At 41.8% G+C, this 15,747-nt stretch overlaps 1 protein-coding gene and 1 long non-coding RNA gene across 3 annotated transcripts in view; one reads left to right on the top strand and one right to left on the bottom strand.

The window, feature by feature from the left end:
* Positions 1 to 244: 244 nt before the first annotated feature.
* LOC306921050 overlaps positions 245 to 15,747 on the bottom strand; it is a 34,188-nt gene continuing 18,685 nt past the window's right edge. Inside the window, exons 2-3 of the long non-coding RNA XR_013789732.1 lie at positions 8,642 to 8,780; positions 245 to 569 (exon numbers count right to left, since the gene is read on the bottom strand). This is a non-coding gene — a long non-coding RNA (uncharacterized lncRNA). The remainder of the gene's footprint in view (positions 570 to 8,641; positions 8,781 to 15,747) is intronic.
* LOC306921047 (hexokinase-1-like) overlaps positions 4,602 to 15,747 on the top strand; it is a 32,999-nt gene continuing 21,853 nt past the window's right edge. The window contains exons 1-4 of one of the 2 annotated variants that reach the window (XM_079498120.1): positions 4,602 to 4,724; positions 4,942 to 5,128; positions 8,630 to 8,792; positions 15,339 to 15,487. In XM_079498120.1, the coding sequence (XP_079354246.1) occupies positions 5,066 to 5,128; positions 8,630 to 8,792; positions 15,339 to 15,487 (375 nt within the window). In that variant the 5' untranslated portion in view covers positions 4,602 to 4,724; positions 4,942 to 5,065. Of the gene's footprint in view, positions 4,725 to 4,774; positions 5,129 to 8,629; positions 8,793 to 15,338; positions 15,488 to 15,747 lie in introns of those variants that run through there. The other variant, XM_079498121.1, reaches the window with a different exon arrangement.

Genomic DNA, 15,747 nt, shown 5'->3' with positions numbered 1-15,747 from the left:
AGATGATAAGAGCGCCCCTCACTTCACACAGGTGTGATTTTTTTAAATACAGTGCAACTGTACTTTGGTTTATGGTTGTTTTGATTTTTTTTTTTTTAAACCTCAGTTACCCTTACTTATATATTTTACAGAATTAATATAGATACAAATGAATATACAATTTGTGTTCAAAAGAACAGGCTTGTATCGACTGTGGCTCCCTCTAGTGGAAAAAAAGTTAAAAGTTGGGTGATAGAGAGATTGATTGATTGATTGAAGTATTTATTAACAGTTTGCAGAATTACAGTACATTTCAAGCACAACTCAATACAAAAAATCTGGACGACCAATAAAGCACTAGACTTGTTTACAAGAGGGTCCACCTTGTTCAATTCATCATAACATTTAGAGACATACAAATATACACTTCTATATAGCTAAAAAACAGGAAATCATCATCATAAAGGAGGTAAAAAGGGAAAAGAAAACATATACAGTGAGGGGAAAAAGTGGGTTGGTGGGGATTCAGATTTTACCGGGGCCAGTTTCGAATTGCAGCCATCCTTAGGTGTCTTGTAGGTGTCCTTTCCCTTTGAGAGCGGTTTTGAAGGAGTCAAGGGAGAGAGGGAGAGAGAGAGATGAGGGGAAAACATCAGAATGTAATTTAAATTGCAGCGGATTATGACCAGACCAGTGTACACCTGATGTAGGAGCGGCGGTACAGACCTTTTCCCACTGGAACCTAAACATTCAAAGTTATTTTCTCTTGTAGTGTTTGTGAATATCAGCAGCAGGAAATAAAAAACATTAATTAAAGCAAAATAAAATCTCACGACTGAAAATATATACAGCCAACCAGCCAAATCACAGACTGAAGCTTTAACCTTTGCTTTTATGAAATATCCGTGACCATTAGGACTTTATGGAACATGCTTCTAAAAAATAATGCTAGTTTCACCACTTCAAATGCTCTAATCTTTACAAATAATTACCGAAAATAGACGATTTATACAAGCTCTCAATGTGTCGCAGACACATTGAGATGCTTCCATTCTGAAATCAGTCATGGCAACTGAGAACCATGAAATAATAAATACAATTTAATTTCACTTCATACTGTGTTACTGCGTGGATAGATTCATAATTGTTATGAACAAACTAACGCACATCTAATCTGTGTTGTAATCCTGCACCTGCTCACACATGCTGCACATGAACGTGGGAGTGTGTGTCAGTGTGTATGTATGTGTCCTTTAAAGTACGTTCTATTCTACACATCTAGAGGGTCTACTCTAGAGTCTAGAGGGTCTAGAGTCTAAACCCTGTTTTATCAAATTTGGGGGTAAAAAAACATTAAATAAAAACATAATAATAATAAAAACGTTTATTAATTACATAAATGGAATTATGCAGGCTCAACATGGGACTCCACAGCACTCTATGTTGCTCTTTGTCAACAGTGAGCCGTGTCCTTTTCTGATGTCCTGACAGAAGACCATAAGGAAAAGGTCACCTTGGACCAGCCATGACACTCGCCGGACTATTCAGAGGACACAGAGTGAGAGAGAGAGAGAGAGAGAGAGAGAGAGAGAGAGAGAGAGAGAGAGAGACAGGGGCTATCTCTTTCTCTTTTCCATTCACACACACTGATCTTCTCTTTTGGAACAGAGAGAGAGAGAGAGAGAGAGAGAGAGAGAGAGAGAGAGAGAGAGAGAGAGAGAGAGGACAAAGAGACTCCTTTTCATGAATGCTCTCACCGACTCCCCTGCAGTTGGTGGGACCTGTGAAAGCTGGGGTAGAGGGACACGTGGAGTAGGAGGAGGGCGGGGGAAGCAAAGGGAAGTCCTGAAGCACAGCGCTGGAGGGAATTAAGGGCACGTGAAGTTAACGTCACTTCACGCATGTGCTGCACGTCACATACTGCGATAGTCAGCCGGCGTGGGTTGCTTCTGTACGGATTGTGTGGTTACGTAGCGAGGCTGCGGGGGTGGTAACTCCCTTAATGACTATATATGGCAATACTGCAGTTATACGGATGGATGCAACACATGGTCCACTCATCTCTTGGCCCAAGACACCTTGCAGTATTGAAATAATTAATTTGTTTTTTTGAAAGTTTATAAAAATGACATCGACGCAGGCTGTGTCAATGGCAGACAGTAATCGAATCAAACATTCTTGACAATATTTAAACACACAAAAAAGCCAGCCGCCATTATGGTCGTTTAACATTGAACATAGATGATGGACATGTCAAGATAATGCTGAATTAGAGTGATCGTCCGTTTCCTTCTGAAACTCCCTTCCTGTTATTAATGAAGAGGCTGGGATACATCTGGATAATAAGATCAGTATTCAGTCAGTGGCTGGTTTCTATAACCGCTCTTAACCAATTAAAACCGGGAAAGCATCTGTGTTATTTTATATACTTTGGCAATTCAAAAATAGCAGATATACAAGCTTCATGCCACTCTATGAGCTTGTAGATCTGCTATTTTCAAAAACTCATGACATTTGTGAAGATATACCTGTTTTAAACCAAACATTTTAACTCAAATCTTTGCTGAGGGTCCCTGGAACAAAATATTGTGAGTTGGAGGTCCACGGCCAAATACCGGTACATAATAATTTCGGAGGGGTCCTTGACAATATGAAAAAGTGAGAGAACCATACTGATATAGCAATATACGTTCTTCAGAAAACTGTTGACATTTGTAGAATCGGCCTCAAGGTCTTAATCGGTTAAGGGCAGGCCATGTGGAACACATGAGTTATGACCTCTCCACATCCACTCTGAATAATTATGTACCGGAAAATCTTACACACAATAAATATATATTCTAAATGCGTTCATATTGTTTGTTGCAGTGTAGCTGACCGGAAGTAAATTTAAAGTTTAAATTTAAAGTTGTAATGACATTCCCACAGAACGCTGCAGGGATTTTTGAGATTTTTTTCAGGCCAGCAATGAATTCAATTTACAAACTAATTCATTCATTTTTTACAGTGAGTGAGTATGTCCCCGAAAAACATTTCAGCAAAAATAAAGAAATAGTTGATCTACAAACTCACAATGCATCGCGGTGCGACAGTGAGCTTGTAACATAGCATGGCTCTTTTTCGGTATTAGAAAATCAATTAATCCGATTAACTTTTGCAGGGCACACCTAATTCTATGCACATCACAGTGGCTCTTATCTTATTAGGCAGTGGTCATCAAAGTGGGGTCCAGGGACCCTCTGGGTTCCTTGTGAGGGTTCCAAATGGACCTTTGCAGGTCTGCACCTCTGACAGTTATGGGGAGCTTCAAATTAAAGTTTGAGAACCACAGCTCTAAGGAGACCAAAACAGGCATCACTTAATACCAGTGAAATCATGATACTTCTGACCTGTGCTGAACAGCAGCTGGAAGTCCTGTTGTAACATTAGAGCCAAAGCCAAACCACTTTTTATTTGTTATCATCCGGTCTAGACCACACCTAGACCGGACCACACCACAGACCAGGCTTTCCTCCTGGCACATCACACCCATTTTAGCATCTCTACACTGGCTCCCAATCCCATTTAGAATTGACTTTAAAATCATGCTCACGACATATACAAGGCTAGGTCGGGTCTTGCTCTGCCTCTGATGTGCTCTCCCCCTATGTTGTGCCAACACGCTGTCTGAGATCCCCAGGAAAGCCCTTATTCTAGAAAGCTAGGAGATCTGGCTTTCAGTACCAGAGCTCAAACACTTTATAATGCACTTCCCTTGGAGATCAGGCTTGCTGTATCGGTCTCCTCCTTTAAATCCTGTCTGAAAACGCACTTTTATAGATTAGGTTTCAGTGCCAACTTATTAATTTCAGCAACATCATGTTGATGGTTGAAATGTCACTTGTTGCTTCTTGTTTTTGTGTACCATGCATGCCTCGTGTGTAAAGCACTTTGTAACACAAAGGTGCTATATAAATAAAGTTTTATTTATATTATTACACTGCTCCTGGACCTACGATCATTTTGTACAGTCTCTCAGTTAAACATAACACTCATTTTGCTGTGTGCACTCTATGTGAGGTCTGACTGTCCCTCTAGCATATGTCAGACTCTGCAGCGCGTAACACGGAACACTGCGACTCATCAATAAACGTCTGCATCACAATTTCCTCTATATACTTGACAGCTAAAGTAATTAGGGAGATAGACGTTTTCTTTTTCTTTCTTTTTGCCTCCCTATCAGATTGTCCCCTCGGTCACTACTCTGTCTCCAGCTGAGCAGGAGGATGCTGCTGACCTCCGTGATGCAGTGGGGTCGGGAGGGTTCATTACATCACCATGTGACTGGGCCAAGCTCTCGGTGCCATGGCAACGTGTGCGACGTGCCGGCCGGCGGGCTGGGCGGGAGGGGTGGGGTTGGAGGGGTGGTCACTGTCCAGCTCCCTCTCTGCTGCTCAGGAGGGGTGGGCTATCTGCAGATCCTACTTCCGTCTTTCTTAGCCCTCTCTCTGTCTCAATCCCCTCCCCCTCCTCTCTGCCCTTTCCTCTCCCACTGAAGGAGAAGCTAGTCTGGTCCCGCTCCCTTCCTCTCCCTCACATCCCCTCCCTCCCTGACAGCCACACACGCTCAACAACCAATCAGGGCATGTGATGTGGGCAGGACAGAGTGAACCACCATTCCAGTGCAGGACTGGTGCATCTCCCGAGAACTAGCAGGGAGCTAGCGGCATTGAGAAGGATACACACGACAGACCCAGCCTCTCTGCGTGAGTGTGAGTGAGTGTGAGTGTGTGTGTGTGTGTGTAAGAGAGAGAGAGAGAGAGAGAGACAGAGACAGAGACAGAGAGAGAGAGACAGAGAGAGAGAGCCTGTGTGCATGCGCAGCCACAGACTAGCAGGCACAGTCCACAACCTCTCCTGCTTTTGACATTCGTCTTGCTTCAGGACTGTGCAGCTTAGGCCTAATATTTCCCTGTGCTTTAGGATAAAAAGGGATCAGCTGGTGTGGACACAAGCAAGCTGGCTTCCGTTGCCTCGTTTCCCCCTCCCACTGTCTTAATTACCCGTGGTCGCTGACAGCTCTTGGCGGACGTGCAGGGCAGGCAGGATGATAGCGGCTCAGCTTCTGGCCTACTACTTCACAGAGTTGAAGGATGATCAACTCAAAAAGGTGAGTGAAAGCTGCTTCAGAGTGCACCAACAGTCCTCTGCTGTGTTGAGTTTGAGCTGTTGTGTAACAGCCAGGGTCATCTGACAGAGCCACTGGTTGATGGTGACTGCTCAATCAATCAATAGAAAGCCATGCCTGTGGGGCGTAGTGAGGCTGAGCGCGGCTGAGCGGGGCGGATGGAGCAGTTGGGTAACAAAATAGAAGGACATAATGACGACTGCCTGTTGAAACTGTGGATGCTTTTGTCTGGCCGAGGGCTTAGTGACCGTTAGTATTGGATGTCCTTGAGAAGAAAAGGGCTGTGGCAGTTGAGTTGCCGGCGGTGGTGGAGATGCAGTGGAGACAGACTCTCATTAAGGAGTGTTTCTGGGGAGGCTGAAGCAGACAGGTGGCAGCGAGGCGGCTGCCGGCTGGAGTCGTGAGCGCCACATTTCCTCATCACGCTCATCCTCTTTGAAGAGAGAACAAGGCTGTTCTCTCTTTAATTTATTTTATTTTTATTTTGTTTCTACCGTGTACAAAATGGTACAATGCTGCTGTACAAATGGTTTAACAGCTCCCTCTTCATCCACTCTTGGTGTTAGTGCAAGACAAAAATGAGTCCCCCTCATTACCACTGGCTAAAGGACGGCATATAAACTCGTTAGTAAGATGCAGATGTGGTCCTCCAAGGAAATAGGCCCAGGTCCCCCAGTACATTCGTGACTGATATATAGGTATTGGATGAGAAACGTGAGGAATGCCCCCTTGGGGACTCGGGAGTCGGTACATACATGGACTACGTGATGAGATGTGTGATGTCACGTGACATTGCAGTGCAGTGTGCGGTACAGCACGCACACCTTTCCCGCTGTCTAGTGTGGGAGTGGAACCAACTAATAGGAAACACTACCATTCAAAGATGGTTCTTGTGTGGTGAATATTTTATATATTTAATTATTAAGAAAACATTAATTATTAAGAAGGCCTATTTCTAACAAACATTCTAATTTGAATTGATTAATTGGACACAATTAATTTGAATTTCTGTAAGTAAAGGCATCACAAACAGTTGGTACACGGTCGATTTGTGTAATTAAGTTCTGAAAATGTGACAATACAGAGACAAAATATATCAAGCTCTGTGCCGTTCTCTTTTTCTGCTGTAGCTCAAAGAAAAGACAACCTGTAGGCCTATGCCTATCACATGAAATATCAGTATTTGGTCCATACAGTACTGTGATAAAGGATATGCAGTATACGTAGCTCCAAAGGATAACAGAAATCTAATAGGCTCTATGCAGGCTCTATGCAGTTTGCATACATGCCATTTTGGAAAGAAATTGGGCTCCTTCCCTACTTCCTTCACAGGTGTTACCGATGATATTACTAATGAAGGCTCAGTTCCATTCTGGTCAAACAGAGTCAGGGTGCATGTTGGCTCACTGGAAACATACACCAGTGGGTCTCAAAGTGTCCTTGAGTGGGTTCCAAATGGCCTCGTACTTGTGTGCAAATTGAACCAAATGGACCCGCAAGGGTCCATTTAAGTTCGAGAACCACTGTACACTGATGAAATGAAATGATTACTATATTTACCCAGGGTATCTGGGCTAAGCTCAAGAACTTGTTTCCAGCCAGGCCCTGCTCATAGAACATTTCATCGTAGTGGTTCAATGCCTTGTTCAAGGGCACTTCAGCGGTGGTAATTTTAACGTGTCGGACCGCTGATTCGAACTGGCGACCTTCCGGTATCAAGACCGCTCCGCAATCCGTTCGGCCACCGCTGCCACTAAATGGAACAGAGCCTATAATTAGTATAATCAGTAGCAGCTAGTAGTAGGAAGTAGGGAAGGGGCCCGGAAGTAGGAAGAATTATTCTGTGTGCATAGAGCCTATTGTTCCGTCATTGAAGCCGCACTCTTAACTGTCATGTCCTACGCGGGATTGGAACCCGTCCAAGTGCTGAAATTTCTATCAATGTGCCCTGCTTGCAGGGGTGAGCCGTTTGTCAACCAATTGTGGACCTACCAGACCATAATATGGTCTGGTAGGTCATTTTGATCATATTATGATCAAAATGTCTCAACAGAAGAGCAGGGAGATCAACTGCAACCACCACATGTGTTATAGTAATATTGTATAGTATAGTAATATTGTATATCATACTATTAACATTTCAGTCACTAAAAAAGTTACATAGTGTAGCTTTAAAGCGGCACTATGTAACTTTTTTAATGAATAAAATGTAATTTTGTCCAATCTGTATGGTAGAATACTAAATGTAACATACAAAGAATACATACATCAAATATAACTTATACAATTGGGGTGTTTGTATTGTGTCTCCCTGACATTTAGATCGTGTCACCTAGACACATGATCTGACACAATCTTTTACCAAGATTCAATTTATCCTCTGAGCAAGCTGAGCGAGCAAGCAAGCATGCCAGCTCCATTGGATCAATCAAAACTTTCAGCACGGGTTCAAATCCAGGGTAGTTTAGTTTGGTGCAGCTTTAAGTAGTGCTCATCATCTGATATACCCATTTCAATGGAAACAGAAATATGAGAGCATAATCTGCTCACCATGTTTTCATAGTGCTGTAGCTGTGGCAAATTCAACAGTGAACAATGAAATGTTACTATTAATATCACAACAAGAATGTTTGGGCTAAAGACTTGGCACCAGCAGTGTATACGCAGTTATTCTGTGGCAGGCGATTTATTTGGTAGGAATTTGGGAAAATAAAAGATGCCACAATTTATTATGGATCCGCAATACTGGACATTTGTCTGATATGATTATGTCCATCCATGGTCATATCACCGATACATACTATTGCAATACCAGTTTCCACCAGTAGGGTTTACTGTACATCTATGTGATTCTGCAGTTGCAGATATCTTTAAAAAAAAAAAGAAATCACACCCGTGTGAAGTGAGGGGCTTTACAGAGGAGACTTTAAAATAATTCCACACCACACGCATTGTCTCCTACTGTATGTAGGTAGGTTAATATCAGGAACAATTTAGATATCTGTCCAATACACACACTAGTTATATAAACGTATTGAACTCTACCACACACACACACACACACACACACACACACACACACACACACACACACACACACACACACACACACACACACACACACACACACACACACACACACACACACACACACACACACACACACACACACACACACACACACACACACACACACACACACACACACACAGAAACGATTGACGATTATGCAAAAAATATTATCTCACATTGTGATTAGGCGATTATTATTGTGACAGGCCTACATACAATGCAACAACGGAGATGATCTTAATTAATTGCAACTCTTAAATCACAACAATCAGCAACTGTAATGCGCTTAGAATGTATCTTCCAACTATGTTTATAATGAGTTATGGAATTGAAACCAATTTGAATGTACTTTTTGCCAGTCACTGTGTGAACTCAAATATCTAACTACATGTATCCTATATTGTGCCTCAGATTGACAAGTACCTCTACTCCATGCGCTACTCGGACGAGACGCTGAGAGACATCATGGGCAGGTTCCGCAGGGACTTGGATGCTGGACTGGGTCGTGACACCAACCCCACCGCCACGGTCAAGATGCTGCCAACCTTCGTCAGGTCCATCCCTGATGGATCAGGTACAGTGCCTATTAACAATCACACAGAGCCACTAATATGGCAGAAAATTGTCGTCCGTTTATATACCGTACAGGCCCCAATAGCTGCCACTTGCCAGAATCTACTGGTTACTTTCACAATACTTCACAGAATATATAGGTTACCCTACTTAGACATTATGGCTGGTGGGGTGGGGTGACCGATGACAAATGTACATGTTGTTGAGCATCAGCTTAAAGTAATTGACAATCAGACATTGGGCTCTATCTTGCGCCACCCCTTATCCCTAAACTTATTTGCCATTTTACTATTTAAAAAAACATTTTAAAATATTTAAACTAGCCACATTGTGAGACACGTTGTGAGCTTGTACATCGGCTATTTGAAGTTTTTTTTTAAAGGGTTTTTCAAAATAGTAAAAAATGGCAAATAAGTATAGGAATAAGGGGTAAGGGGTAGCGCAAGATATAGCCCATTGTGTCTGGTCCTTTTACTTAAAGCATTCATCACATATAATTCAAGGCCTCATGCATTGGCATTTTAGAATCTGTAAATGGAAAAATGCCTCATTAGCATTCCTAAAAAAAAACAGGGGCGGAGAGGCCGGAAAGTGCATGGTTCGATCGCCATGTCTTCCTGGTTTAGTGTGTCGAAGTGTCCTTGAGCAAAGACACTGAAGGCCCTATCTTGTGCCCCCCTTATCCCTTATCCCTAAACTTATTTGCCATTTTTTACTATTTTGAAAAACATTTCAAAATAGTTCAACTAGCAGATCTACATCGACACGTTGTGAGCCTGTAGATCGGCTATTTGAACTATTTTAAAAGGTTTTTCAAAATGAAAAAATGGCAAATACGTTTAGGGATAAGGGGTAAGGGGTGGCGCAATATAAGTAAGTAGTTAGCAACAAAGTTGTACAACAAAGTTGTACAACAACGTTGTACACAGATCAGATCAGATCAGATTCGGTTATAGATAAAAACAGGAATTGTCCCGTTATAGTGCCACCGTGACGCTGATTTGAAAAATAATTAAGTGGCATTTCGTCCTCAGCCTAGTGGAAATGTGCGTGTATAATTTCACAGAAATTGCAGGCACTGCGTTCATGATTGGCGGCATTTTGTTCGAAAATGACCAATAATGCGAGATGTGGAAGCCAATTGTAGCCAATCAGGATGGAATATGGGAAATGGGACCAAATCCGTGACTATGACTATAGAGATAGTGTATACCGATTTGCATGATGTATGGATAAAATATGTAAGAGTAATGTAATGAAATGTTTTGCAAAAATCGGCCTCATGGTGGGCACTATAACAGTCCGTTCTGGGGCAGAGGTTAGTCGTTGGCATCCAGGGAGTGTGCGCACACAGTTTGGCAACGGTGGCGGAGATTAGCTGTCCATGGACGGACATACGGACGGACGGACGGACGGACGGACGCACGCACGCACGCACGCACGCAGTGCAAAACATATTCTCTATGCCTTCGGCCTGGTGGAGACATTGATGAGGATTATTATTATCATCATAATTTATTCCTTACCGAGACTAGCAAATTGTATGTGTGTATGTTGCGGCTAACATTTTCGCTGTAACCAACCATGTAGCAAAACGGCTTTGTATTTATTTTATTTATTTATGTAAATTAAGGCTTGCCTTCAAGTGCTTTAAACAGTTTATTAATGAGCAGTATAACATATATCAAAGATGCCATTGTTATGTTGTACATTCCATCGGCCCTATCCTGTCTATCTGTCCAACAAAAATGTGCTGAGGTGTTCAAATGGTCAGAGCCATTATGTGATGTGAACCTGTTGGTGTGTGGCCTCCGTATGTGAACTTGAACCACTGTTTGGAGGAAGGGAACAGTTCAACATATGACCATATGTTCTGTTCATTTCCTACCATGATAACAGATGGACTGACAAACATTACAATAGTAATCTATGAATTTATGTTGCAGACGATGCACTGGAGAGACAATTGGATTTTGTCTCACAATTTACAATTACAATTTACAATTTAGGCATTTAGCAGACGCTCTTAATCCAGAGCGACTTACATTAAGCAATAACAAAAGCATGGCATACATCACAACATAGGATACAATGTTAGTTTTACTTAGTTTGAATCAAGGACATGGAGAATTTGATGGGTTAGTTATAGTTTGAATTGCGTAGTTACAGATCACACAATATTTCACCTTCAATTAAAATAATATTTTTTACAGTGTGAACTTTGTATAAATAATACTTGCTGACTCACATTAAGTTAATCTGAACCATGCTAAGATTGAAAGAGAAAAGACTCAAGATGATAATAATATAAGATAGGCTACTTTCAAGATAATTTGACATTTTTATTTTACTATAATAGGAAACATCCTTGGTTAATTTGAATAAGAGCTACCGTACAGCTTAACTTTTTAAGAAATAACCTTCAAAAAATCTTCAACAATGTTACCAGGTCAAAATACAAATCTAGATTCATTATCAAGACAGATATGAAAAATTAACTAGAAACTGAACAGGTCTCACATTCATTGCTTGGCATCGCCTGTACTTGTTGGTAAAGTGTTTGTATATACAGTAGAAATAACATCAAGTGATTGTCAGACATGAAGAGGCTCAACGGGGCCAACAGAAAGGGCTGCTGACCAACCACAGGCTTCTTCCACATTATAAATAGCCAGCCACCACTAGACATGAGGTACATGAGTAAAGTGGGCAAATATCAAGTAAAGGTCAGAGTTGAGGCTTTGGCCCGATCTAACACTGCATAGGGATCATGGAAGAACTAGGTCTGGTATGATAAACATGGAACCTAACAAAAGCCAAATACGTATGTGTTTACCTGAAAACAAAAAATATAGTGTCGCAATTTACAATTTAGGCATTTAGCAGACAGACTTCTGCAACCAAACAGTGCTAATAAAAGCTTGGTTATACTTCATTCCAGGCAGGTCAATAGCATAGGAAACACCACAGCTTATTATATAGTGTAGCATAGCAAACACTAAGCACAAATATTATGTTACCAAATGAACCACATTGTTTCCCCAGCGTCACTGGTTGGATAGCGCTTCCTGTACGAATAGGTCACAAGTATGATCGCATGTGGTCACATGTTTGAAAGCCACATGGTCCAGTGTCCTTGAGCATGACACTGGACAATTCGCTCAATATGAGTGTCAACTGAATGCCTAAACCATGAGCAAGGAGCTATACAGTGGCCTCATGGTTTCTCTAAGCTTTGACCATAGGATATAATTATCTACACTAATGGTCTCATGAGCTATAAACACAATACATACACTATATTGTACGTACACATGTTTACAAAATAGTCTTAAAAATGAAAAACTGAATAAAATAAATAACTGGAGAACAGGTGGCTGGAGGGAATGATGAGGGAATACAGTAGGCTGTCACAAAGAGCTTAACCTTTGGGTTGAGAGGGTTGAAAATGACATAATCGGTCATATCAGGAAAACAAAGAGATTTAGCAAGATGTGGTTTGATGCGTTGGATATCTCGTGATAATCTCTTGGCATCTGTGATGTCACATTGTGCTATGAAATGACATAATGTACAAAGTCTGTCTGCGAACAAAATAAGACAAGAACATCAGGCCAAATTTTTTTTAACATACATTTTTATCCTGATTTTGTAACCCATTTTTTCCACACAGTGTCAATTATCTAATGTAATCACTCCCTCTGCCAACCTTAGGAGAGCAACAGACTGACCCCATGCTTCCTCTTATGCATGAGGAGTCCAAGCCGCTTCTTTTCACCTGACAGGGGGGGGGGGGGGGGGGGGGGGGGGGGAGTTCACCGGTTGGTTCCCCGGTTGGACGTAGCGCATGGAAGGAACATGTTATTCCAACCAGTTCCTTTCCCCTCCATCAGGTGCATCGGCTGGCCAGGGAGAGGCAGTTTAGAGACCAGGATTACTGCATATTTTTGTAAGGGTACCTACCCTAGGGGACACGGGGAGAACATACAAACTCCACACAGAAAGGCCCTTTCGCCAACCCCACCTTGGGTATGGGCACTGTGCACACAAAGGAGAGAACACGCCCCCACAGCACCCCCAGCGAGAATCGAACCCAGGACCTTCTAGCTGTGGCAGATTTTCTGAAAATAGTTAATGAACAGTAATCTAACTTAAAGAGAAAATGGGTTGAAAAGGCCATGGTCAAATTCGTAAACTGAAGAGATGATTAAAATGTGGGACAAAAAAGGTCAAAGCGACATGGTCGAAATCGAGTGCAAAATGACATAATCACACATCTCGACGGTGGAAATGGTCTATATTGACAGCTGCCTGTTGGTTCATGTATGCACTCATTGGAATACAGTTTGCAATATCTGTAGTTTGGTTTTCGCTTTATTTAGATAAAGTTTAGACAGGCAAGTGCACGCAGACATCAAAGGGGGCTTGAGGCCCTTTTACCCGTAAAACTTGAATGCAGCATTTACTGTAGGGAGAGAAATGCAAATGCCCCCCTTTCCATGCCATCCGTCACATATTTGGCAGCTAAAGAATGGGGATTGCGCCCCGAAAATAGTCAAATAGCTGATCTACAAGCTCTAAACGCATCGTGAGCTTGTCTATTCTTGGCCAAATGTGTTTTTTAGGGCATTTCAGCCCCTACCTCTCTAACATTCTCTGCACGTCCCTGCACGTTTCAGAGTTTAGCGATGGAACATACAAAGGTTACAGTATACAGTATAGGGGGAAAGAGATGCAACACAGGTTATCCAGCTGGACTCAAACTGGGGGTCATTGTCCAGCTAGTGGTGCACCCCGTCACTCAGGGATTCTTTAATGGTTAATGTGGTTAAACGCTAACGTGACATGGATGCGTTCCAGGTCTCAATGGATTAATTAATACATTCTTGAATTTAAGTATTGAATGTCAAGTAACATTTTATTGAATGAAAAGCTTTTCTGAAACCTCCTCCCTATCTGATAACAACTTCTGCCCATGGAGGATCCGTTTACATTTTAGCTCCTTGCCTTGAGTGACATTCTACCTTAGAGCCTGGCATGTATAGCCTACATACTGGCATGTATAGGCTACAGTAGATGATCAGATCACATAAACATGTTCTGTGCTAAACTAACTGGTTCTGTGTTTACTTTGGATATCTACCAAACTTTATTAGGTCATACTGAGATTATATCTCTCTCTTGTTTTAACATGTAATGTTACATGTTCTCAAGTTTCCAGCACAAGTTTCTAATTTAGTTGCGTGTCGCCGTTGTTCAAGTCATTTGTTTACATAAAGAACAGAACCCACTTTTACCTTTAGTAGACCTGCTTTCTAATGACATTATGACCAGTATTTACCATTTATCCACACAATGTCTGTGCTGAAGTTTTTACAAATAATTCATATCTCTCCATTTAATAGGTGTCAATTAGGGTAGTCTTCTTAGCTTTGGAAAAGGGGAAACAAGCCGGTGGAGTTGCTTTCCATATTTTTCCAAACGTTATAATCGGATTTCCATTAAACTTTGTGAACAGTTTGGTGATGTGGCAAGTAAGAACTGAACCTTTTGCACTGATTGGTCACATGATAAAAAGGCATGTAATTTCCAAACACATTCAGGAAACATCACGAAACTCTGTGGGAAAGTTGGTGATCAACATTAACAGACTTTTTTTCATTATTATTTTGGCTCGGCCTTTCCTTCTTTAGCGATCCTAGACCGGGTTGCGCAACAGCGGTCCCGTCCACCTCCCATTATACAGGCTGACTAAAAGCTGAATAACTCCTAATCTACGGAGCTCTCCATGGCCACTGACAAACCTTCAAATCAATTGACCAAAGTGGCCAAACAAATAAAATGGAGTGCTGAACTATCTGAACTATGATGATGCTGACATGTATCGACAACGCAGAATTCTGTATGCCCAAGCTAATATGTTAGCCAGGAAATTTCACTACTGCTCAGTTGAGGTCAAGGTGAACCTATTTAGAGCGTACTGCACCCCGCTGTATACAGCCCCCTTATGGGTGAATTATAAAAAAGAGAGCCTGCGCAAGCTTAAGGTGGCTTATAATGATGCTCTCAGGATTCTCCTGAAGAAGCCTAGGGGTGGCAGTGCTAGTCAGCTCTTCTGTGACTCTGGCCTAACCACCTTCCAGGCTCTCTTAAGAAACCTTATGTTCAGCTTTAAAAGCAGACTTGATGGGTCATATAATAACGTGATTAAGGTGTTGACCAATCCTAGGTTTAGCACAGTTAGATACCGCTCTTTGATGTGGAAACATTGGTATGAGTGCCTCTTATAGATTTTTTTTTAATGTGAGAGATTTTTAGAGTTTTATGAACCCCTGTATTTATTTGTAACTGTTTTGTATGTTTTTAATTGTTGTTTGTCTTCTATTGGCTACAGCTGTCAATAAAGTTTGAAGTTGAAGTATCTGATACAGTACTACTGTATGTGTGATAGAGGGGTGCAATCTGCGGTAATTTGCTCCAAATAAAACTTTAAAGTATGCAAAGCTTCAAAACCTAATTAAGGGTCACCACATTTTCCACTTTACAGAAAAGGGCGACTTCATAGCTCTGGACCTGGGAGGCTCCAACTTCCGGATCCTGCGTGTGAAGGTGACAGATGATAAAAAGCAGCCAGTTCAAATGGAGAGCCAGGTCTATGAGACCCCTGATGACATCATCCATGGGAGCGGGACACAGGTAAACACGTGCACTATCATTTGCTTTTAACCTATTCAGCTTACGATCAGTTGTAATATCAAGTAGAAAGTATTTAAAAACTGGGATGGTATATCATGTGGAATAATCTTATTATCCCCTGATTTATCAATAATTTTGTCCATTTCAAATCATGTGTTTGCATTCTATACACACATCCCAATGGCTATAAGGTAGTGGTTCTCAATGTGGGGTCCAGGGACACCCAGGGCCCAGGGGGTCCCCAACTAAATTAACAATAG

Source organism: Electrona antarctica (genome assembly GCF_951216825.1).
Source record: "Electrona antarctica genome assembly, chromosome: 4".
Lineage (NCBI taxonomy): Eukaryota > Metazoa > Chordata > Actinopteri > Myctophiformes > Myctophidae > Electrona > Electrona antarctica.
This window is presented reverse-complemented; position numbering and strand designations above follow the sequence as displayed.